The sequence below is a fragment of the Dromaius novaehollandiae genome, chromosome 4, assembly GCF_036370855.1.
Source record: "Dromaius novaehollandiae isolate bDroNov1 chromosome 4, bDroNov1.hap1, whole genome shotgun sequence".
Lineage (NCBI taxonomy): Eukaryota > Metazoa > Chordata > Aves > Casuariiformes > Dromaiidae > Dromaius > Dromaius novaehollandiae.
The window spans coordinates 5,823,238-5,848,942 of NC_088101.1; the positions used below are offsets into that span (position 1 = coordinate 5,823,238).

At 40.5% G+C, this 25,705-nt stretch overlaps 1 protein-coding gene across 3 annotated transcripts in view; it reads right to left on the bottom strand.

The window, feature by feature from the left end:
• Positions 1-4,217: 4,217 nt before the first annotated feature.
• Positions 4,218-25,705, bottom strand: part of GTF2E2 (general transcription factor IIE subunit 2) — a 28,917-nt gene continuing 7,429 nt past the window's right edge. For all 3 annotated transcript variants that reach the window (XM_026116354.2, XM_026116355.2, XM_026116356.2), the window contains exons 3-8: positions 18,907-18,998; positions 18,203-18,310; positions 16,151-16,333; positions 14,738-14,831; positions 6,087-6,202; positions 4,218-5,068 (exon numbers count right to left, since the gene is read on the bottom strand). In XM_026116354.2, the coding sequence (XP_025972139.1) occupies positions 4,949-5,068; positions 6,087-6,202; positions 14,738-14,831; positions 16,151-16,333; positions 18,203-18,310; positions 18,907-18,998 (713 nt within the window). In that variant the 3' untranslated portion in view covers positions 4,218-4,948. The remainder of the gene's footprint in view (positions 5,069-6,086; positions 6,203-14,737; positions 14,832-16,150; positions 16,334-18,202; positions 18,311-18,906; positions 18,999-25,705) is intronic.

Sequence of the window (25,705 nt, forward strand, 5' to 3'; positions counted from 1 at the left end):
TGACTTCGCAAGCAGCAGATAGCCCTTTGCAGGGACATACTAGAAGACTCTGGTCTGAGCTCTCTTCTCCCCAATGTTTGTTAGCCATTTGCCTTGCTAGTGTTAACCAGTAAACAATAAGCACTCAACCCTACTGGACATCATTCCCCAGATGCAATAGCTGCCAGTGGTCCCTGAGGCAGTAACACATAAAGGAATCCAGGTCTGGTACATGAGCAGTGACCGGAAAGCAAGCAGCCAACCTGGAAATAATGAGATGTCAGTGCCATACCTCCTTCTAGTCATCTGCAGTTTGCAATCTCCCCTCATCAGCAGGTACCAGGAACCCAGCTCTCCCCAGTGGCCCAGCACCGCCTGCTTGCACTCATCGGAAGTGACAGCACTCGCTGGCTCCATCCATGTGCAGGGTCTTTACATCGTTTGTCAGGGCTCCCTTGCCTTTCTTTCCTCTGCTCTCTAAAAGCCTTGAATGATCATGATGAATTATAGATTAGCTCTGATACAAACCACCTTATGTCAGTTTTCTCATTCAACCATGCAAAATCCTGCTGTTCCATCCCCTTCCAGAATGATCATTGTAACAGAAGAAATGGAATAAATCTTCAGTTGCAGCAACTTTTAGGCGAGAAGCCAGTAGAGCTGAATGTTTAGAGGTGAGGCACCCCTGGGCTATCAAGGGGGGCACGACAGTGCTTGTATTTTGGGAGTGGGGAGGAGCAGGTGAAATAAAAGGCCTGATTCAAATATATACATGTAATGAACAGCAAGTCCTGCCTGGGACAGAGTAACAGTCGTCACTTACCTAACCCTCCTGAAGGGCCCACACAGCCCCTGATCCTGCAAGTAACATGTGGTGACACTAACTGCTGCCCTGTAACATTATGTTTTCAGAAGCAAATCCAGGCAACTAGAACAGCGATACCTGGGTAGAGAGGAAGGGCTATCAGTGATACTACTCAGCCAGCCCCACAGGCTCCCTCCTCCCAGTTTCATCACAGGGGAATTTGCACAGCTCCTTCCAAACAGGAAGGATAACCAGCATAATTTCAAGCAGGAAACATGCTAATCAGTGCACATCTCCCTGCTTGCAGAGCTGTTAAGAGGTGTGTTCCCTTGGGAGTAACTCCAGTGACTGCTGCAGATGTGTAGTTCACACATCTGTCCTGGTGCACGTACATACGCAGCAAGCACCCAAACTGGAGCCTCGTCCATGTGAACCTATGGGTTCAGCTTATATCTCTTCCGACCCCCTTCTGCTCCGAACTGTCCACACAGAGAGCAAAATGCCTGCTTCCCTCAGCTTCTTCTCAGTTCCAGATACAATCATGCAAGGAAGAGGATGGTGTACACAGCAACAACGTATCTCAGAGAGCTCCTGTCACGGGAAAAAACTTTCTCCTTTCGTTAAGGTCCTGTCCACATACCCATGAGCATCACGGGGGGTGGAGCTGAGCACCTCTCCACTCCTGGCTAATCTGAACAAGATTAGGCAGCAGCTCAGCCAGCAACCTGCACAGAAAAGCCCTTCTGCAAAAGTACGATGCACTCCGGCTCCTGTTGCAGCACGTGCTGTTTGCAGAGGAGTCCGCCTCCCTTTGGGCACAGGTAGCTCCGGCAGCCCATTACCCTCTTTGAAAGTGCCTGAAGAGCTTGCTAAGCTTTTCGCATTTTTGGCAGGTGATGCACACAGTGCTGATGCTGAGTGCCAGGCTCTGTCTTGTGCAAGTTGGAGGACAGAGCCCCCCTGTACCTCAGCTCTGCAAGAGATGCAGAAAAACCACCAGCATGTTTAGCTAAGATGCAAGTCAGTCATGCTTTTGGATGAACCCTAAGAGTGACAGTATATGGCAGCGGAGAAAGAGAAGGATGCCGTGTCAGAAGAATTGATCATCAATACCCACATCCCCCTCTCTCCCTCTAAGAGGGGGAAAAGGCTCCAATGACAGCCTTGCCAGGATTGACACACTGAATTGAGGTGCTGAGGAACATTCTCGCTACACAGGACACAGATTAGCTGAGGAGCCTCAGGAAAGCAGCAAGTCCCTACATGGCAGGGGAGTGCACAGTGATGGGGCTGGCCAAAGAGCCTTCCTGAAATGCAGATGATGAAGGGATCTGCCACCTTTATCAAGGGTGGCCTGAGTCCCTTTATCACCCTGATTAGACACAGATCCTGCCAGGAAAGGAAGAGAAAAATGGAACAACAGGTCCAAAGCCCTCAAGAGTGAGCAAGAATGCCTTTTAGCAGCCCTTTGCACTGTCAGATTGAGGGAATGAGGGTTTTGCCGAAGCAAGCAAGCTGAATTCACGATGGTTTGGGGCACAGGGAGAACCATCTTCCCAAACAGAATAGATGAAAACACCCTGGAAGGAGATGAAGTAGGTTTAAGGTTTTAACAGCTGTGAACTCTTAGGCTAAACTTCAGCAAAAAGTCTGATTTGGACATTATGCTGTGAAGAGGCTGGAGTGGACTTGAGTGATACTAAAATGATTTAAGCAACCAGACTTATGCTGATATACACCGAGACATTTTCAAGTTGCACCACTTGATTTTTAAAAGGTCTTGGAAAAACCCCACAGGGACTGCTGGGAGCATCTTTGAGAAGTGAAACCCAACCCCTCAAACCCACAAAAGAGAGAGGCTCATTCTTCTTTCAACTCGTTCTCTTCATAACTACCCCTCTGTGTTCCATACCACCTCTAAGGGGCCAATGTGAGCCTCCTTTCAGCTATTTTCAAGCTTTGCTCATGTACCTTAAGAAGTAAGAGAAGTTATTTTGCCCTCTCCACTAGTGTAGCAGAGGACACCACCTCCACCAGTGGGACAATACATCTAATCCAATCTTTCCAACTGGTCACAAACTGGATCAGTTTGTTCCTTAAAACACTGAAGCCTTGCACTGCCAGTACAGCACACAGAGCTGCTAGGTAAATCTTCATTTCCTACTATTTCATTGTTTCGACCTAACATAATTTCCATCTTCAAAAATAGCCAGAGACATTTTCTTTAGCCTCATTATCTTAACCACTTCAGAAGCAAAACAAAGCAGATGGCCTACTCTACAGTCTGTCCTGCATGCTTTGGTTTGTAGAGCAGAAAGGGTAATGCTGTGTGAGATGACTGGGAAGTTGCACCTAAAGGCATTAAAACCTTGCAAGACATGGAAAGTAGCTCAGAGCTCACTAAGAGCTCTGCCTTTGTCTGAGCAAGAAAACTGACCATCACCACAAAAAAAAAAAAAAAAAAAAAAAATCGCTGCTCAAAAGTGCTGAAGATGGAAGGGAACCTTTGTTCTTTAGCGAAGATAGAGGAATTGTGAACAGTTTTCCAAGTGTGTCAGGGGTGCCTTAAAGCAGAGCTGCAATGGCAAAATAGAAAGCACCAAGAGAAATAGCTTGTGCTGACAAAAGAAAAACAGTTTCAAAGCCTGTGGAGCAGCATGCTCTGTGCATATACATATATATGTATGCATGTATACACACATATAAACAAGTACATATAAATATATAAAAGAAACCTCCTACTGACATTTAACAATTCTTGAGAAAGGACTGACATGTGCAATGTTGAAAGCATTCATTTCTCAGAAGAGCACACTATAAAACCAGCCGTATTATGCAGACGGATAAATGATACACTTAGACAAGTTTATTTTGCCTCCTGCACTTCCTCAAGCAGACATAACTTGTTGAGTGCTCCAGCAACAACACCTTACTCTTCGTCAGCTCATGTGGTTCAGATCTGGTGGCCTCTGCTTCAATCCCTGCCTCATATGTTGAGCAAGACAACAGCTCACATGCATGCAACAGTAATCTGCTGCTGGCAAGATATCACAGTCACCTATTTTATCTTTGATCCTAACCCCACAAGTGTAGAAAAACTGCCCCTCTCCTGCAATGCATGAAAACAATATCAGCATTGACCGACTCTGGTTCAGTACATAAAAATAAGTTATCAAGAGAACATAATTTGGCAACATTCCACGTTAGTCAGTCTGTACTGCATAGAACACCAGGCATCTACAGGGAGCTTTCATCTAAGGTGGTTTTCCCCCTCCCCCAAACAAGAAAGATAAAAGATGACAGTGTTAGCCCAGAACAGTAAGTCATTGAGAAAATAAAATATAGCAAAGATTCTTTTACCTCTTTGAAAAGGACAACGCAACAAGTGTGAAAAATGCTGTTTCTCTCATTCTTTGAGGAAGCCACACTGGAAACCAGTATTATAAGTTTATTACTTAAAAAATTTGCCTTAGTATTACACTATCATTTTATTTCCATCCTGTCCATAGTGCATAACTGTGCAACATGTACAACTACAGCAGCAATGAGAAATTGCCAAGGGCAATTTCTGATGCTCATTATGAAGCTGCAGCTGCAATGCCACCCTGCAGCTTGCTGGGAGTTCTGGAGAGGGGTATTTCTGAGTCCAGCCTCAGACATCACTACCTTTCAGTAAAGCTTAATCCTACCGTAGGTAGGAATATGCAGACAGTGGGTGTTTTTAACTCTCTGAAAGAAACTCACCTGCAGTGATTTTCAGGAATAGGTTTTCCCGAAACAGGTAAAACAAATGCTGTATTCAATTCTACCAGAAAGCTCCTCTTAAAAAATTCCAGGTAAATACCCATTAAGCAATGTAAAAGCAGAGTTAAGCACTGGACAGGAACTCTTGCATTACACGCTGAGCACCATTTATCACTCTAAACCAAGAGGCAACTGGTGAGAGCCTCTTACTTACAGAGGCATTTCCCATTAGCTAATTAAATTAAACTCTAAATTTAGTAGTTCATACTTGCTCTTAAACTGACCTGTTTTATCTCAGCAGTTGCTGGGATGGGGAAAAATATCACATTACTATATACAGTCAGTCTTTCCACGAGCAGACACTGAGCCTGAGTGGCAAAAAACCTGTATAAAAACACATTTGCTCCAGAATTCAGCTGGTCACTGTTTGCCAGGAACAACATCAGAGTAATCTTTTAATACTCCAGCCAAGTGGTCATTGTGAGTCTTAAATCGACGTTTCTTCTGAGAAGCAGGTTTCTTCCTCCTCTGAATAGGAGCCTACAAGAAGAAAGTAAACAGTGCTCACAAGGTCTGCACTCCAGCTGCGACATCTTCTGACCTGATATGGGACGCTATGCCAGTCATCACTGCCTCAGAGGTTGTTGCATAGGAGAACCATGCTTGGAGAGGGGGTGGGCAGGAGAAAAAGGCACCTGATTTGCAAGAAGCATCCGCATTCAATTCAAATTCAGGCAGGGGACATAGCAAAGCCTTCCTATCTCATGCACTGTAGTAAAGCTGGCATTTAGAACTAAAGTTTCCGAACACTCCTACACAGATACAGAAGTAGGTACATATCCTGTAATGTTATCTGCAATTATGTGCCCAAGGACTTTGCATTTAACGCATAAGGAATCTGTGAGAGGTACCTACATGATGACAGGCATCAAAACAACACAGAGACTAGTAGAAAGCAGGAAAAAGTCCCATGTGGAAGGACTCTGATGCAAGGGCAGTTTGAAGCCAAGTGCAGAAGAGAAAATAAATGGTTTATCACATACAAATCTATGTTTAAAAAAAAAAAAAAAAAAAAAGCTTTAAAGCCAGAAAAAGAACCATCTTTGGAGAACTTCCAGCTATTTTGGCCTCCTTGTAAATCATGAGCATACTGCACTCAGCTTAGGGCAGTGTGTGTGTGCAAGGGGAGGCTACAAGGTTCCTAGCAGGATTTCAAAGCTGTTTAGTAGAAAGGGGGGAAGGGGCGGGGGGGAACCTTCTCCCAGAAGAGTAACTATTCTTTTGCTCTGAATGCGTTGTATGACTTTAAGTGGAAGCCTCCACTGTGCAGCATACAGGGACTTTGGGCATCTGCCCTCTTTTTGATGCTGCTTGGATTACACTGGCTCAAACAAGTTACACAAACACTGACTGCTGGCTACAGCATTGTTTTTTGCAACTTTTTCTTAAATTGGTCCAACCAATTGGACCAACAGTTGACACTTCCTTCTTTTGGAATTAAGACTGAGGGGTTGAGAAGAGGAATCTCTGAGAAAGATTTGTAATTTGTAACTCTTACTATCTTCTTTGGTCCAGCTTCTTGCATGGAAGAAATACCCTGTCGTTTCAGGTACTCTTCAATTTTCTCCTCATCCATAGAATCCACAGGAATGCTCCTCCACAGCTTCTGAAATTCTGAAACACCAAACAAACCCTCATTTTATATCTCAGTGAACAAACCTTGGGCAAAGCCTTTGAATGAAGGGAAAGAAACAGATGAGAGTTCAAATACTGAAGTATTCTGGCACATCAATCTGTGACTGTACCAATGTGGCAAACTGCCAGCAGTCCCCAGTTAGCACAACCCTTACCCACTCCAAATGCCAAAAGCCAGGTGCACTTCCGGCAGGGGGAGAGACCTAGCTAATAGAAAAAGATAAGCTGATTCTTATCTGTGTTGACAGTGCTCCAGAGTCCAAGCAACAGAAGCACCCATAGGCAATGTGCGTTTTTAATGTTAATTTGCCATGGAGTCCATCTTTTTACCTAGTATCTTTATAGCTGCTTAGACTGTCAATGTGTTTTATAAGCCTCAGTTCAAAACACCTTGATGAGAGGTAATAACTAACCATAAATGGCAACTTCATTTACACATCTTCAGCTGCCAGTGTCACAGGGGACTTGTCATCTCATACTCCAACTTAGTGAACATTCAAGACATTTACTTCAGTGGTTTTGAGCTCATTTATCACTGTAATGTAACACATACCATGCTGTACAGATAATAAATCACTAAAATTCCTCTGGTGTTAAGAAGTAGAAAGATACCTTAAAAACCACAACATCAGGAAAAAAGACAGAGACAGTAAGTCTTAATTAGAGCAGCTGCCATCTGCCTGAACACTTTCTACATCATGTAAAGTTTCACAGAGTCTCTGGAATGTCTTCTCCAGGCAGCGGCTGGTACAATTCTACCTCCCTTCATTCCCCAGGCAGTAAGTTAGATATATTCTGTCAGCAAGTTTGGCTAACAAACTATAAATAAAACACAAAGGCACACATAGCAACGCAAGACTCATTTTTTCCCTTTATTTCCAGATAAATTTAGTACACAGTTGTCAAAACAACCCCAACTTTTGCATGCGTAAGAAGCAGTCCTATGCAGCAGGTGATGAAACACTCCACTGACAACCTGCCAAAGATGCACCAGCTCTAGACACACTGCAACAAAATAGTACCGTACAAAGGCATAATTTAGAGAATTTGTTGCTGCACTTGGACCAATTCCCTTCCTAAAGCACTGCGTTTTTCTATTGAAGTACATGCTTTAAGTCCCAGATCTTTCTTTTCTTCCAATTCTCAACACTAAGGGGCTATTCAAGCTTCCCAGGAAACAAAAGAAAGGAATTTTGCCAGTGAAGGAAAAGATGCATTTTTAGTAATGCAATGCTTTTGAAGAGAACTAAATCCTGTTGAAACACCACTTTCTGTTCCATGGAGATAGTGCTCAGCCTGTCCCTCCCTCTGATGTTCAGGCTACAGAGCACACAGTGGGATCACAGACTGCAGTTTCCAGATAACTTAATGCAAGGATTAACACTGTGGTCAAGACATTCTTTGTCTGCTCATCCATTTTGGGTGCGATTCCAGGCTTTTGGCATAGCTGGTGCCTGCTATCACTAATCATCTCTCACCTAATCCTGCTGCAGCAGGTGGAGAAGGCTGTGTCGTGATCAAAGCTGAACGTGCAAGAGGCTGATTTCTCAACAATGAGCACTCAGATATAAGTTTACACAGCAGAAGATGGAGTGAGGGTCCTACTGCATCTTTTAGACTGAGCACAATATGCTCTTTCAAGCTATCTCCCTTCTGTTCAGACCCCCAAGTCCTGAATACTCTAGTCCCCTCAACTGGACACCAGGACCTGGTGGTGTTTGGAAAGCAGAATCATGGCTGTGCAAATGCAATATCACACTTTGTGGGAAACCATATTCCAAATCATGTATTTCTGCAGCTCACATATTAAGTGACAATGCTGCACATAAATCACAGAATGGTTGAGGTTGGAAGGGACCTCTGGAGATCATCTAGTCCAACCCCCCAGTTCAAGCAGGGTCACCTAGAGCACATTGCACAGGAATGCATCCAGGTGGGTTTTGAATATCTCCAGAGAAGGAGACTCCACAGTCTCTCTGGGCAACCTATTCCAGTGCTCTGTCACCCTCACAGGAAAGTTTTTCCTCATATTCAGATGGAACTTCCTGTGTTTCAGTTTGTGCCCACTGCCTCTTGTCCTGTCGCTGGGCACCACTGAAAAGAGTCTGGCCCCATCCTCTTGACACCCTCCCTTAAGATATTTGTATACCTTGGTAAGATCCCCTCTCAGTCTTCTCTTCTCCAGGCTAAACAGGCCCAGCTCTCTCAGTCTTTCCTCATAGGGGAGATGCTCCAGTCCCCTAATCATCTTCGTAGCCCTACGCTGCACTCGCTCCAGTAGTGCCATGTCTCTCTTGTCCTGGGGAGCCCAGAATTAGGCGCAGTACTCCAGATGTGGCCTCATCAGGGCTGAGGAGAGGGGGGGGATCACCTCCCTTGACCCTGCTGGCAACCCTCTTCCTAATGCACCCCAGGATACCATTGGCCTTCATGCATGAATATTAAACCCAGTTAAAGATGCTTTGAAGTTGGTTGTGTGGTACTGTCTTTGGCTCTGCACAGACAAGTCCTGCAAGAGCTGAAGAGATGCAGGCCACTTCCCTCAGAGGTATGTGAGAGGCACATGTACAGTAGGTGACAACAGATGAGAGAATTAGTAACTCTGAATTTCTACATGACAATGATCTTCTAGTTATGATGCTCTGCTAGGAACAGCAGAGTCTCTTTATTAGAGAGCTACATGGACAAATACACTTTGGTGCAAAAAGTGCTAGGGATAGATACCCAAGGTTAACTGTACACATTCTTCTGAAGAAGAAAAGTGAAAAATTAAACACTAGAAAATAAATGGCCAGCTCTCCAAGAATCAACATGCACAGAAATGCAGATCATGGTTAATCTCTAACCATGGCATTTCTTATTTCTTGTAATGCAATGATTACACTGTCATTACAGCTTCACGCTTGCCTTTTGAACTTGGCCAACTAAAAAGCACAGGGCAAAGGTGGAGTAGCGTACAGAGCAGTCACTCTTCAGATGCTTGTGCATAGTAACAATTTGTGTTTGGAGTGTCACCTAAAGGGAAAAGGAGATACACCTATCATCTTGTCACAAAACCAATTCAGCACAACTGCAGACCTTGAGATAAATGCAGCAGGACTGAAGAGAGAGAGAGAAGCTGTCTGCCTGGCAATGGACCATTTCTGTGTTACCTGTCAGATTTACTCACAAGTCTCCAAGGACTGTTACTGTATCAGCTAATGAAAGTTTAGACCTGGGAAATACTATGTTAATACTAAATTATTGTGACATCCTCTCTGAGCAGTGAGTGCCTACAGGAAAAGCTGGCAATAACTACAGTTCTCAAGAAAAAACCTTGCATGTTTGTAATTGCGATATTTCTGCACCTCCAGCCCTAAAATTCAGACTCTTAACATGTGACAGAATGAGATCTCTTCAACTTCTCTGAGCAGCATCTGCAATACTGTTGCCCTGGCCTGGGGCTTTCACTATGGCTCCTAGCAACAAATGGGGTCACCACTTGTAAAAAGCAATAGTTTGTGAGAGGGGCCTGTAATGCAGAAATGGCACAGAAAGACCTGGTTACTGTCCTTCACTACCTCTGGAATATGTGTCCAGGCAGAAGGATGCAGTGGACCAGCGAGAAGAGAAAACACAAAAAGAAAAATGCAGTGATCAGCTGTTATGTCTGAAGAGCAGACAACATAATGGTGACAGAAGGCAGTTCCAACAGGATGATCTCAAAATATCAGATTTTTTTTTTTTTAAATAAGATCTTTCTTCTGTCTATGGAAAAAGCACAAAAAGTGTGGTACCTCTGTGAAGGGCAGGAGAAGGATATTGGGAGCATTAAGCTTGCCACACACTGGCCTGCTTCAGCCAACCATGAACAACAGGTTTGTTGCATGCATTCCTGCAGCACACGTAACCATTATAATTACGAAGCGCATCCAATTTTCCCTCTCCATGCCTTGTCAACTGCTAGGTGATCTTTACAGCATCAAAGCAATGTGAAGGTGGGAGAGTCTTCTATCAGATACATTAAACTATTTCATAGATCAGTCAGAACAACTGATATGACAGCTTTGGGAAAAAAGAAAAACTGTCCAGTAGTCAAGATAATGAGACTTCCTCTGACCACAGCAGACTGCAGTCAGACAAGCTGACAATTCCTCCTTCTGCTTAGGCTACCATGATAAGATAGAGCCCAAATAAAATCCCTTGGTAAGAATTTCCCAAGAGGTTTCTGGCCAAAGCAACAAAAGTGCTGTGAACCCTCAAGGAGATGCACGTTTTCAGTAGAGAACTCATGAGTCCTGGTGCCAGTGTAGATCTTCCACAGAACAGGCAGCAAGCTGCAGCCCTGACACCATGATGCAGGTGTTTGGTGTCTTTTTTGGACTATGATTTGAAAAACAAATCCCATCTGCAAAATCATGCAGTTTGATCACTAAGATATTCTAACTCAGAAGCTTGTCAGAGTTAACACTAATCACAGGCTGCTCCCTTGCTCCCCCAAACTGCTAATTTCTCATCTTTCATGTAACCAGAAGAGGGAACAAGACAGGGTGCCACACTCCCCCACAGCTGAGTGAAAGGCCAGTTCAGACACTGGCTAATATTAACCAGCCTCAAGAAGCCAGTGTGCATGGACTTAAATGATGAGCTTTGATGAGCCTTAACAAAGATAAGGCAAAGCAGAGGGCAGCATAACAAAGATTTTTGCTAAAGCCTCCTCTGAAATACCTGAGAGGGAAGGATGGTACAGTTAAGGCAACTTCATTGCAATCACAGGGTGCCTGATATACAAAAGCAATCTGTATTGACATTCCCTGGGAATGATTATATTTTAACACGCTCTTTTTCTACAGACACATTTATCTGGGGGAAAGAGTCCTGAGTAAATGGCTGTACGGCAACTTTGGTGCAGTTTACCTCCGACTGCCACACCCGCTCTCTTGCAAAAGGTTGAAATGGTTTCTGCAGATACAGTTTTATATCACACCAGTAATAAAATCTGTTAGAGATTAAAAAAAAAAAAAAAAAAAAAAAAAAAAAAAAAAAAGCTTAAAAATCTTCACTCAGCCAAGCTAAAAATGTGAGCACAGGGCAAGAACAGACAATGACATTTCTCTGGAAAGGACAGAATGAAAGAAGCACACAGTTAGTGGGGAAGATGGAGTCCTGCTTCCTAACAGTCCTGGGGAGTACAGTGCTAGATTTATACAAGAAAGAAAAGGTGCTTGAATCTAAGTTTGTGCTACCCCTGGACCAGCTTGGAATTAAAAGCCAAAGCCATAACTCATCACTGATTCCAAGAAATTTTTACACTTTTAAACTTAACAGGCTTTGGCCATTCTCAAAATTTCTTCAAAGATGCTTTGGAACAATATTAAGAATATATATAATTAAATGTCCAAAATTTTCAGTGTTTTTTATATATATATATATATATATATATATATATATATATATATATATATATATATATATATATATATATATATATATTTACACACACTGCATTCAGATGTGAAAGACATCTTTAACAGTGAAGCAATCAGACCGGCCTTTCAGCGTTCAGCCAGCATGGCGCAAGCTTGGTTCACACGCTAAGTGCTTAGCCCCAGCACAAAAGGGCAGTACTTTACCTGGCTGAAGCACCTGAAATCTAGCCCAGCTTTTATAAACCATTTCTGCTGCACATTACTGACAAAAGATTAATTAGTCAGGAAGTCAAGAAGGAACACATGCAATCTGAACCTTCTTTGGCTAATCGCATAAAACAAAGAACAAAAGCCATTCCTTACTGCAAATACCTTCTCCAGTACGCTTAAGATCATGATATAGTACGGCGTTAAGTTGGGATCTCTTTTCAATAGGGGAGAAAGAAAAGCTTGTGCAGCCATCAGAACAACTGTAGTCAGTGTAAAGACACAGGCATTGCCAGAGGAAAATTCCTCCCACTACTTCAGACATCAGCCTACAAATTGCCCCAGCTCCTTTTTCCCCACAGTAACTACTGGGAGTGCTCAGGCAGTGATGGAAGAGGACATCTAACTTTTAGAGGATATTAATTCCAGACAGCATATGTTTAAAACTGTAGTGTGTCATACAGCAGAATCATGCACTGAGGAGTGCGGAGCCCTTTTTTTCTAAGGCTGAACATAAAACTAGAAACATTTTGAACTGTCATCAGCTGCTAGATCAAAGAGTCTGACAACACTTCAAGGCTTATTTTGCAGTCTTCTAAAAACTTAGTTTTAACATTGCAGAAGATAATGAGCTGAAATAGCACTGCTAACGCAGAAATGTGTCATAACTCATCCTGTACTCAGACAATTCTGCAACTGACTCCTTAAGATACATGCTTCTAGGGCTCCAGAATGAATCTCAAAGAAAAACTGCTCATGAAGAATGGGTTCGCTTCTTCGTAAGATAACATGGTTGGAAAAAAGCCCCTTTCCAGCTGCAACAAGTAAGTAAACCCACTCAGGAACGTTTTAAGACTTGTGGCATATGCAGGCAGATCACAAAATTCACAGAGGAGAAAGTATTCTGCCCCATCTCAGAACGAGCATTGTTCTGAGCACTTCTAAGAAAAAACAGGAAGAGCAGGCACAGAACAAAAATACCCCTTTGTTATCAGATGGGAACATGCTGCCACCTGTGGATGAAAGAAAGCAAAGAGATCCTGCTTTACAGACACTGCACACTAGCGGTCCAGTCATTACAGACACTACAGACTTAAATGTCTCCATCAGGAGATTGAGCGACAGGGCTTAAACATGTTGTTTCAAGTTTAATTTAAATTTTTACCCCACTTACATAGCAATGGCCTGCATTGCTTGCTCCTAAACACAGATCTGCAATGGATACACTGAAATTTAACTTAAGTGTGTGAACAGCCATAGATTTATATTGGTTACCTGTCAAAGAGTTAGCAGAATTTTCTTGCTAAGCCTTTTAATAAAATGGGCTCTTTGGTTAAATATCACAGTTAATCCTGGAGTTATTTCAAACAAAGAGCAATAGGCCAGAGATCTCCTCTGCTAACCCTTTCAAGGATGGCTGTGTGCAAATTAGCCAGACAAAAAAAAAAAAAAAAAATTAAAACCTAGAAGTACATAGGAAGAAATAATCAGGAATTGTGACTGATAATACAATCAGTAGCTGCTTAAAATTAAAAGCTTTGTCTTAACTGTTGAGGAACACTGATTTCTAAAGGGTGTGGTAACATTCGGATCCTTAAGACCTGTGGGCTGATGGGCTGAAGAGACACAATCTGAACAGGATGACAGTGTTGATGGTAAACTTGCAAACATTTGGGAGGTCAGGAATTCCCTACTGAATGCAGGACTGAAGGCTTATAATTCTGCATTTCAGGTATGGTTTGGGTTGCCACTTTGAAGAAAAGACAGAAATTATGGCTTAAAGAGAAAGTCACTCAAATATTTTGAAACTATTTTTATACTTTTAAATATTTTTAAAGGTGAGAGAAGTACTAAATTATCTTCAAGCAAGCAAGCTATTATTACCTAACAAGGAAACTGATGACATTTCCAGTTGCTTGATTCTATTTGAAATAAAAAGTCTCTAAGCTATTCAAAAAAACAAAGCATAAAGCTTTTATTTGTTTGAGGGTCCTGCAAATAAAGCAGTTCAAGTTTCTCTTAAAAATCTTTTCATTTCTTTTCTCATAAAGCAATGCTCTATGATAAAATGGCATTATATGGCAAGCTGCTAGAACAACAAGTCAACAACAATAAGCATTCAGTATCCTTTAATCATTTAAAACAACATCTTTTAACATGGATTACTTCTCCTTTCTGTACCTACAGATATCTGATCTACGCATAAATGTTATTATTGTAATGCACCTGAAAGCACCTTGATTTGGATAATGAATTTCTGCGCATTTGCATTATGGTATAATGTGCACTCTTGCTATGATCAGCAAATAGGCACTTTAGACCAAAGGTTTTTACAGCTATTTGTTAGAAAACACATGCTGAAACTGCCAAGTGCCGGTCCCGCCCCCAGTTCTGGGCAGCAACACCACTCCGCATCTACACTCTCCTCTGAGTTGCAAACCACCCCTTCTTGATAGTTTTCCTCACATCTCGTCCCCTTTTGCTTGCTCCTACTGTTCCATTCATGGTGTCTCACCATATTTACTAATAAAAGGCACATGGATCAATAAACTGGAAAAGAGCAGCAAATCCACACCCAGAAGACACTCCTCTGCTTTTCGGCTGCCAGCCTAGTGATTTTCAGCCTTTCCTTGTAGTGCTGCACTTTAAGAGAAATGCTGGGTTCCTAGCGCCATGTCTCCATTATGAAAGAGAGAGGATATTACCCCTGAACTCACCCAGCAGTCCTGTTAGCCTCATGTTAATATAAACCATTGTGCTCTCTGACAGAATATGGAATACACCTAATTTTTCATTACCAAATTAAAAGATTGCTATCCATAATGACTGCTTACATACACAGGTGCTTAAGGTGAACCCAAATCAATTATCATGGAACCAGATGTAAAGAAACACCTACCTTCATCCACAGTAAACTGACAGCTCTTGTCATTGTAGAAAAGAATTTTCTTCTTATCAGGGCGATTAACGAAGATGATCTGGTCCCCTAAAGCCTCAATAACACATGCAAAAGAAGAACTCAAAATCATTTTATTTCCAAGAATCAAAGGAATACAATTGTTTGTCAATGTTCCCTTCCTCCACTTTAACACATGCCCCAAGCCAAGGACAAACGAGATGGAACACCACATTTAAGGGTTTACCTTTGTAAGGTGAACTCACGATTGCAATAAAATTTCAAAATTCTGCAAAATTACAGTAGTACTAGACTGACTACAAATCATCTTTCATAATTCCTGTATCAGGATGTTCTTGGGGAATGAGTAAATGAACATAAGGTACAGTTGGCATCAGTTGTGTCATCACTGAATGAGCAGGAACAGAGAAAAGCATTTATCCCAAATAAGTGTTTCTATTCAGTAGGCAAGGGGGAACACGGTTTTATGAAGAAACTTCTAGCAGCAGTGAAACACATCCTGCATGCTAGCTTTGCTTCTCAGCTCTGCAAGATGGATAAAGCATAGAGAACAGCCAGAAGTGAGGAGGTCACACAGTTACACACACTGATTACCTCCCTGAGAGATCTGAATCTATATTAGAATAAACTTATTTTTCTTTTCTCTTGTATCTTGCCTGATGTTCATTTTTAGGGAGACCTGGCAAACACCGAGTATCCCATTCCCATCGTGTTTGCCATGGGTGTTGCTGCAGAGGATATTCTACATATGTTACTGTAGATAAATGCACTGATGTAAAGAGAATGAAACTGAATTGATAACCATTTTGAAAGGAAAATGAAATTGCCTGCAGCTATGAAAGGATGGCTGTGTTTAATAAAGGTTGCAAAGACCAAGAGGGGACAGCTGACACCTTCATAGCTGCAATCTCTAATATTACTGCATATTTAAAATATATAATTAATCAGATCAGCAAAAGGTATAAAGGATTCCAACTTCAACATCATATCCAGATCTTGTGCTACAAAAAACCCACCTAGAGAAGCCGCAATGTGACCTGCAATGAAATGCCTCTGAAAGGCATACAGACAATAAGTACACTAACAAAGCAGAGATGAAATACAAAGGACTGAGATCAACGTATAAGAGCACAACTAAATGCCTACAGTTGGAATATAGGAGATCAAGAGTGTTTTGTGAGATAAAGCTTTGCCAGTTTGGTAAGACATCAGGCTAAATCTGAAAACACAGGATGAAGTACAGAAAACGCTACAATATTAGACTCTGTGAAATACCTTACAAGCTATCAAAAAAAGACAGAAGCAACCCAGGAGAAAAATCTCTCTTAGCCCCTACCTCTCCTTTGAGAAGTTAATCAGAATAGGTTCACTGAAGTGTGAGCAAGTGTTACGCACCTTTATGGCCTTCTGTGCATTGGGTAGCCCTTCCTCAATATCTTCCAGAAGGATTCCTCCCAGCCCTCGCTGGTCATGCTTGTCCAATAGCCTGAGCAGAGCCTTTTTATCTTTCAAGTTGTACTTGGGTTTGAAAGCATACTTCCCATCTATAACTTCTATTTTCGGATTGTTGACTAGAGCCTGTAACAGGAATGTAAATTTTAGGCCTTGAAAGAAGAGTGCACACTAGTACTTTTTAAATAGCATGCCTTTCAGCAATGACAGCACATCAGCTACATGTTGCAGGTGCCAGTTTGGAGGTTTGAGTTTGAACTGGATTTTAAATCCAGAATCTTAGATCTGACCTAGGCATAATTCCCCATAGCATAAAACCCAAAGCAATAAAGTAGGCTTAGCACCATTCATTTAACACCTTTTGGCTTGAAGGTCCACAAAGTCTCTTACCTTATGGCAGAAAGCCACATATGTTCCCTCTTGAGAAAGGGACGAGAATAAAAAGGAGAGGAAACACAGAAAAGTGTGCTTTGGTTGAATATCAAGTGCAAACAGACAACTCAGCATATCAAATTTGGGTCATATTGATGTTACAAGTGTGAAAGGCATTACCCTAGGACAACCAAAACAGGAGTCAGTCTTCCCCAAGTGCTGTCAATTGACACGAGCAGCTGTAGAAGAAATTGAGAAGAGCAGACCTCCTGCGCAGGAAGAGTTTACTTATGAAGCCAGCTTCAGAGTGAAGCTGACCAGAAGTTCATGGACAACTGAAGTAACTTAAGATATGCTCTGAATCAGTTTTGCTGTGCAGCCAGCACCACAATGAAAGTTCATCTGTAATAGAGGGCAACTCTACTTAGTTTTTTCTACAGCTGCCAGCCTGACTCTGAAAGAAGAAAGAAAAGAGACACAGAAGAAAGAAAGAAGGGACAAAACACCTGTATCAGAAAAGGTAACTAACTTTGGCAGCTTACTTTCTCAGGAAATTAAGCAAGCCACCACAGCTAAAATGAACTGCTGTAATTTGCCTGTTATTTGTCTGTCATACTGCTGGCTATTTGTTCACCTCTTCTCATCCAGTTTCAACTCAATGAAAGTTTTGCATAAACTTCTTCAGAGGAGCTTTTTGGTTCAATTTTTATGTTCTGATCCATGATAGGAAATCCTTGAGCTATCCTTCAAAAGATTTCAGCAGAGCCCAGTTTTCATCACAAACAAGACTACCATACTGGGGTCTACTGTTTTGTCTTTTTGCAGTTCTCAGGGATTTATAGGAGTATTAGTAATAAAGGAATGTTACAGGCTGTATTAGTTAAAACCATCTTAATTTTACCATACAGAGGTTTCTTCCAGTGTATCAACAGCCTTTACTACTCTGTTACAGGAATTTTAAATATGATTTGAGCAACACCAGATATACCAATAAAATATAAACACCAAATACAGTATTTTGCTGTTTTATTAATTTTGACATTCCATGAAGACATTCAGATCAGTTAAGGGTGAAGATGATGAATATGGTGGCAAGTTGCAGCGATTCTGTAACAGAAAATCCTAGCATGTAGAGAGACACTAATGAACTCCAACATTGAAATTTTGAGATCTATTACCTGATAATTCTGGACATAAATTTCACATCAGAATTCTTAATTTCAGTAAATGGCAAATAATGGTAAATCTGTGAATATTGTGCCAAACTCCTTTGGTTTAGTTAGTTCAACACTGGAAGAGCTCTTCACTTGAAAAATTTTGAGAGAAATTTCTTAAGAAAAACAGCTTGATTATATAAAATTAGTAATTAATAATTTCCACTTCACACCAAATTTACTTGTTGTGTAATAATTTTAATTAATCCTTTAAAGTGTCAGAATAGTTTCCACTTCAGACCTATCTCCACAGCAGAAGATACAAGACAGACAGACATGTAAATCAATGCAGTTTCTTAAAGCAGAACCTTTTACAGAGTTTGTAATTAAATATAAATAAATATTCAGGCTTATCATATTTCTCTAATCTCTAATTAAAAAAAAAAATCTAAACATGTGTTTTCTTTACCTCGCTCATTAACCATTGTTTCTGTTTCAGTCCAATATCTAAATGTTGCGTTTCATCCAAAATTTCTTCTAGGGTTAACGGATGTGTATCACCACGCTGGTGCCGAGTCTGGAATAATAAACAGGATCTGTATTTACTGTATTTATTGTATTTATCTGTATTTATTTTAACAGATATCTGTATTTACTTATTCAGGACTAAATTATCATGAAGTAACTACAGTTGGTATAATGTGATGACAAAACAACTTTCACTAAACCAGGATAGTTACAGTATACATACATATGTATGAATAATATATGAATAACAGTTTAGGGGCTTTGAGAATGAGGAAAAAAATAAGTTTAGTGCCAGCTGAGATTGCTGACAGAGTCATCTGTAAAACACCAAATTACAAGTTATTCTGATATATAGCTCATGAATACTGAAAGCTGACAGATTCTCCCTGTTCCTATTTCTAATGCAAGTAAAAAGCATCCTCCTGATTTTAAACTGACCTGGATTCATTGGGATTTCAGTAATGGAACAGTATGCTGGCCATTTTGTTTGCTGACATCATTTTGTATTTAACAGTTTCTTAAAATTCTTACTCTTGCAGTGAAAGAATTTTAGAGTCTGAAACATTCAGCATCTTTTAGCTACCACAAGAGAAGAAATAACTAAAGCGTTTCAAAACATTGCACTTTTAAATCAAATCACCATACCTTCATATAATTCACTATTTTAGCAAGGACTCCAAACTTGTAGCCAGACCCTCCTGAAAGGGCTTTCAAGTTAAACGACCCATTGCTGTGATCTACAAGAGGAGAAAACAGACAAATAAACAGTGCTTTTAACAACACCTTGTTGGCTCTGCACTCTTTCCCTTTTATACTCTTCTTCCACAGCCTTTCAAAACCATGAACACAAATGCTATGCGTTTCAGAAATGGTTACTCTCAGAGGACTCCTTGTTAACAAACATGTTGATCCAGATCTACAATTGCCTCTTGACACACACTGGTCTGGAATGCTTCTGGGTAGAATTTCATAAATGTGAAAATATTGGGATCTGAGCTTTAAGAAGATGGCAAGCAATTGTAGCATTAACATAAGAGCACATGTTTTAGTTCTGTGGCTTAACACAGCATAATCATTTATGCCACATTAAATCACGCTGAAATAACGTACTGCGTTTGTGCCAAACGATCATCTCTACAGATAGCTATAAACCTTCATAGTACTGAGGCATGAGCGGAAAGTTTCACTTACTATTATACCCAAAAGGTATTTAACAGCAAGCAAAGTAAGGTTGTGTTTTCTGTCCTGTGTCTTCCCCTCCCCTCCCAACAGAGAATTTATCAAAAGCCCCATAAATTCAAAGTGTTTCACCTGGTGTATTGCACTACTAGAACAACAGTTCAGTGCCCTCTCTGTTCTCAAGTCTGTTTCTGTCTTAATGTATCATGAAGTTTGCTACTGTGTAGTTTGTTTCAAGAGTTCTTGCAAGCCTGTGTTAAAGACAGTTATATTAACTTTATAACACAACACACTAAGCAGAAATATTCACAAACCACTACCAAAAGCCACACGTCCATTACAAGGATAACGCAGTTTAGACTGAACAGAAAAGCCTTTCAGAATTTGAATTACTCCAGAGAAAGAAAATTCTCTTATTTTCGTCATGGGAGGTTTTTTTTTTTTTTTTTTTTTTTTTTTTTTTTTTTAAATCCGCTGACAATTTCTAATCAAACTTGACAGAACAGTAGATATCTCAGAGTTCCTATTACTTCTGTGAAAAATCAGTGGAGGGATAAGAGAGCAATTACAGTTAGTCCCTTAACTGAAGGAGAGGCTGCAGAAGGTGCTAAGCAGAGGTGCCCAAGGCCTTTTTTTTCTTTTCTTTTTTTTTTTTTTTACTGGGCAGCAGGAGGTTGTGGATGAAACAGGTGCTAAGGAGGAGAGAAGGGGCTTGCAAGACTGTGGTGAGGAAAGGAAAGTTCTGCTAGACACACTGCAGGTGAAGAACAAATTAGGCTGCAGGAACTATGCTTCATTTGTTCCACTGCTCTGCAAATAATTGGTCTACCTGGCCTATACCTGAAACAAGGGAGCATTTTCAGAAAGCTTGGCAGCAACAAGCACAGGAACATCTTGGGGAATCCCAGCACAAGCAAGCACAGTACAAATCCCCATTCATGACCTGTTTTCATCGACTGGGCAGACAAAAGGTAGCAGCACTAGCAACTAGAAAAGGAGCGCAAGCAAGACACTCAACTGCATTACCCTCCTGGCCTAAAGAGCTCTAATGTTTCTGTCAGAAGAAAGGGGAAGCCTTCCTGCTCTTTTATTAATATAACAACAAGAGTAGAATCCCTATTTAAAAGACTGAGATTTTCAAACTCAACTTGCAAATTTGGGAAGCACAAGCGGACAAAGCTTGATTCTTAGCAACTGTACAGGAGCAGATACTTCAAGCCAGATGCATCGAAGCAGCAGCTTACAAAAGCCAGCAGTCACTTTGAAACTCCGGACCCTTTTCTGGACAGTTACAGACATCTTAGAGCTCCTATGTTCTGAGAAGGAAGTGCTGATATTTTCAAGTCTTCCTTCCCACTTGAGACAGTACAAGAAGAAATGAAAATGATCTGCTCTGCTTAACACACTTCTTCATATTCTAGGAAATGCACCCAAAATGTGCACTAGAGACCCATTACCTCCACTGACTACGTGGCAGATTTGGAGAAAGTGTGTTATATTCAGTGTGTTTAAATTTAAATGCCCTTGCTAAATTCTTTAAAAGAAACTGCCAATTAAGTTTCCAAAGTCAATATGCTCTAGCTGAATTTTGTTAATGCCTCTTGCACTGCCTTTCAATCTACTAAGTTTATCTGTAAGCCACTATAAAAAGGCAACAATCAATGGAAATCGTGTATCCAGTCAAATTTAAAACAAATCTACTTTTGATAATTATTATAAAGACTTGCATAGAAACAGGTATTAATAGAGTAAAAACATAATGGCCAAGAAACAAATGTCAAATCTAAGAATCAGGAAAAAAGATAATTTTAACACTATTTCATGACATCTTAGAGATTTTACATAGCACAAAAATTCTAAAGTTAACACAGGAGAATCAACATACCCTCCAGTTTCATAGGAACGTTTTTTTCTGGTTAATAACTTCATTAAGGTATAAAAAAGGAGAAACACAAAGCCAGCTCCCCCTAAAAATCCAGCCTATATGGATTCCCCCCACCCAGATCCTTTTTTAACATCAAACATTTATTTCTATGAAGCAAATTTTATATGAAAAAAGTGAAGTGAAAAAAATCATATGTGCAGTAGAAGATCTAAAATGACCAAAAAAAATCAGCATTACAACAAATAGTAAAGATTTATTATGCATTTGTTTTGTCAATTGCATTAAGAAGATTATCTTGCCTAATCTGCCTGGCTGCAGCATGCTATAGCTCATGACAGGTAAATCTAACCACACTGTGAAGCTGGAATCTGCAGGTATTAACACTTCAAATATCATGGTTCAACCAGCCGTTTTCAAGTGCAAAGCAAAGCAGGTCATGGCCACCATCACACTCCCAAGGCACTTCTCAGCTAATAAGCTCACTGCACAAAAAAAAAATGCAGAAAATAAGAGTGGGAAGAGCCAGTTGCTAATTCAAAACAGTAAGAGTCAAATTTATGAATGATTTACTCCTGCAGTTGAGGGCTAGATGCAAATGAGCATAAAGGAAGTTGTCAGCAGCATCATGCTCTGGCCAATAGCGGGAAAGCTCCATCTTAGCTGTGTCGTAGGCTGCATTAAAAAAAGGGAACGAACAGCGCTCTTTCAGCATCCTTTCGAACAAGAGGTAGGTGTGTATCATTTTATAACATTATCTTAGGTTTATCTTGATTACTGAAACAAAATATGTCTGTAACCTGTAAGCCTGTAAAAAGCTTCTTAGAATCAGGATGGTTTTTCTCTAGATTTAGCAGGATTTTGTTCTGCTAAACACAGAGGAGCTTGTCTTGCACTGTCAGACAAGCACTTTCACCATCTGTGCACTAATGGAAAATTGATGACCACTCCATCTTGCAAGAAAAGCTAATACGCAAGCCAACATTCAGTAAACAAAATGGATTTAATGCTTAATAGTGAGGTAGCTTGTTTCCTGCAGCCTCATGTTCTTTGTAATTTATTCTATGTTCTTTTAAGAAAATGATAACAAAAGGATTTTCTCCCAAAAAAAGAAAAAAAAAGGGGGGGGGGGAAGAAAGCACTATAACCTGGAATTTAAGAATTGTATCTCCCAAGTGGTTATCTTGTAAGTCTCATCAATTAAATTACCTACAAGAGATATATGCTTGTGGATGCTAAAAACATGTTCTGGAAATTGGTATGTCAGAAACTGGGACATTAGGGCAGAAAAAAGCATTATTGCATATTATCATTGTAAATATTAGAGCGCCGACCAATACAATATTAACAGGTTAGAATTCATCTGAGATTTGTAAATGCTGTTACTCCAAGATGTCTATTCAATCATTTCTTATACAGGACTTCCTCAGTACTGCATCAAAATGAATTTTTTGCTAGTCATTTCCCCCTGTTCCATGAATATAATCTCAAATAAACCTACTTTTCTACACTTTCCAAAGAGTAAGATACTTTTAATTTAAAGCCTAATACAAAAATTACAGAACCTGGTTCATTAAATATTTAACTTACTGTATTTCAGACACATACAATAGCTGAAATGCATACAAATCTGACTGGCTCACAATATGAATTTAAATTATGTCATTATAAAATAGGTAAAACTGCATGAAACCAGACTATATTTGACAGCTTTCAAAGATGCTAACCTTGTTAGTGCCAATTCTGAAGGCTCAGAAATGGCTACTTCTGTATTTTAGTAATTAAAATAACACAGGTAGCTGATATTTATCTGCTCACCTCAGTCAAAGCTAAGGAGATCATCATCTTTAACAAGCATGAATCATCTCCAGCACAGGCACTAAAAACAGCCTCTCTGAGTAAAGATAAACAGCCTCTCCAAGTAAAGATGAGCATCTCTTCACTGTGCAAATCAATATCCTAATGGTGGCTGTGCCGGCCGTGGGAAAGGGTAGGCTGTTACACTGTGCCTGTAGCAGAGCAGCAGAGCCTCCCACTGCCTGGGGAGCAGCTTGCCTCCTCCCGAGGCCAGAGCTAGCATCTTTGCAGAGTGCTACACCAGGAAAGGGTCTTGGCTACGCAGTGTAAACAAGTCTGGCCTCTCCATTTGCCCCAAGTCCTGATTTCTTTTAATGCCTAAAATACTAAATTTTAGCAATGTGTATCAACAGAAAAAGTTTATTTTCCCACCCAGTGTGTACAAAGCAAGCAAATTCATGTGTAACAGATTCCAACAGTCTTAGGAATCTATTTAAAAGGTTTGAAACAAAAAACTTCTCCCTTCTTTCCTGAGGTTCTCTCTTGCTATTTAAAATATACGTTTATATCTTGCTTGTTTTAATTACCCCTCAAAGAGGACTCCACATCCTTTTATTCAGCCCTTCTCTCTCTCAAAAAGAGATTTTTAAATGAGTCTTCAACCACCCCACCAAAAACCCTCCTCTCTTTTAGCACCATCCCCCATAAAACAAGCCTGCCGAGTTCCCTTACTAGACCACGATCGAGCCAAGCCACTCTCTCAAAGCCAGAAATTATCTCATTTCCGTAGTACTTTTAAGGTGAATTTGCTCTGTGAACTCCTGTTTAAAGAAAGCCAGTTCAAATTTCACATATTCAATTCCTTTATCCTGAATCACAGATTTAACAAAGGAAACAATAAGTTACTGCACCTCTTCCAACAAATGGCTGTAGCATAAACCCTAACTCAGGTTCTCTTCTCGCCAATAAGGCCAATCTATTTCAATTTCAATCCATTAAAGATGGACTGATAGACAAAATGCACAGCATTTGAACAATAAAAATAAGACATACATCAACAGCTGGTTTGGCTGCATCATTCTATTTTTCATCATACTCTTTCTTAACAACACTACAATTTAAAAACAATGACAGGTGCCTGGACTTCTTTACGTAATCTGTATGAGTAGACACCATCACACTTCTCCTTTGTCACCTTCCATTTATTTAGGCATTTTGTGGTTTTCACTTTCTAAACATGTTCAGCAGAATTATTTCTGTAACATACAAGGTTCAAAGCGTTATCTGTGAGCTCATTTAGTAAACAAAACATAAGGACTACAAAACAAAGAGACAACACTGGCTATTGCACCACCTGGACAAAATTAAGTTACATACAGGTAGTCAAGAATATTTTCTAATAAATGCTTAGAATATTTTCTAATAAATAAAAAAGAATATTTTCTAATAAATATTTTCACTTGTCGCCTTATATACAAAGCAAAAGTCTTTTCAGTTAGACATGGAACTAAGTTCAGTTTTCTATAAAGTTACCATCCTGTCCCCTCTTGCATCTTCCCCTCCCAAAATGCCACATTTCCCAGGGCGCCTGAGCAGACAAAAGCACATTCTGCAGCTTGCCTTTTAGCTGCCATATGCTAGCTGACAGGCCTCCATGAGGTGCGCAGGCTGGCTGGTCAAGTGCTGCTCACCACTGTATGTCACTTAGAAGCTCCATACCTCTCCCTTAATGAACAGTGATCTGGATCCATCTCCTTCGCCCATACCCAGCTTTAAATTGCCTGGAGAATTCAGAGGTTATTAACGAGTCCTCCAGTACGCTAAGCCAGGTAACCAGGAGTTACTGTGGCTCCTCAGACATTTTTTATTTCATTAGACAGTACAACAGAAGTACTCTAAATTGCCCAAGTGTTGAAAGACAAAGCCAGGAGAAGAAGGAAGCAGGGGAAAACTAGACACATAATTGTGATGAAGTTAACCCCAAACATCTCATCCCCCTACTTATCCATAATTCAGAAAGAAATCAAGGGACAGGAAAAAAAAAAAAAAAAAAAAAAGCTTTTTTTGCTCTAGATGTACTACAAAGAGTACTGAGACATAGCCTACTTTCACATTTTCAAGCAGTGGGCTTCCCAAAACAGTGCACCTTGACAGTGATTACCATTCAAGCCAAAAGGAGATTTGCTGTAGCCAAACTTCTTCCTTTTCTTTCCCCCAAACCACAAAACAGTCTCTAGTCTCGCTGGGTACAAATACAGTATTGGACAAAAGATGACACCCTTACCTTGCAGTTTAGTGGAGAAGGCTGAAAGGCTGGGTTTTCCTTGTATCTATCCTAATTACCACAGCACAAATGGGATGAGATTTTCAAATGTACTCAGTGCCATTCAGGCAGCTAAAAGCAGCAGCTGGATTTCTTGAGCAAAAGCTTCTACTCAACAGCAGGAATGACAGAGGAATAAACGCTTTGGGAAATCTGGCTCTCATAAGTCAGACAGTTTTGCAATGTTAACTAGTCTGTGTTAACAGGAAAATCTAAAAAAGAGAGTTTTTGGAGACTAGGACTATGTGTATGAACTAGAAGAA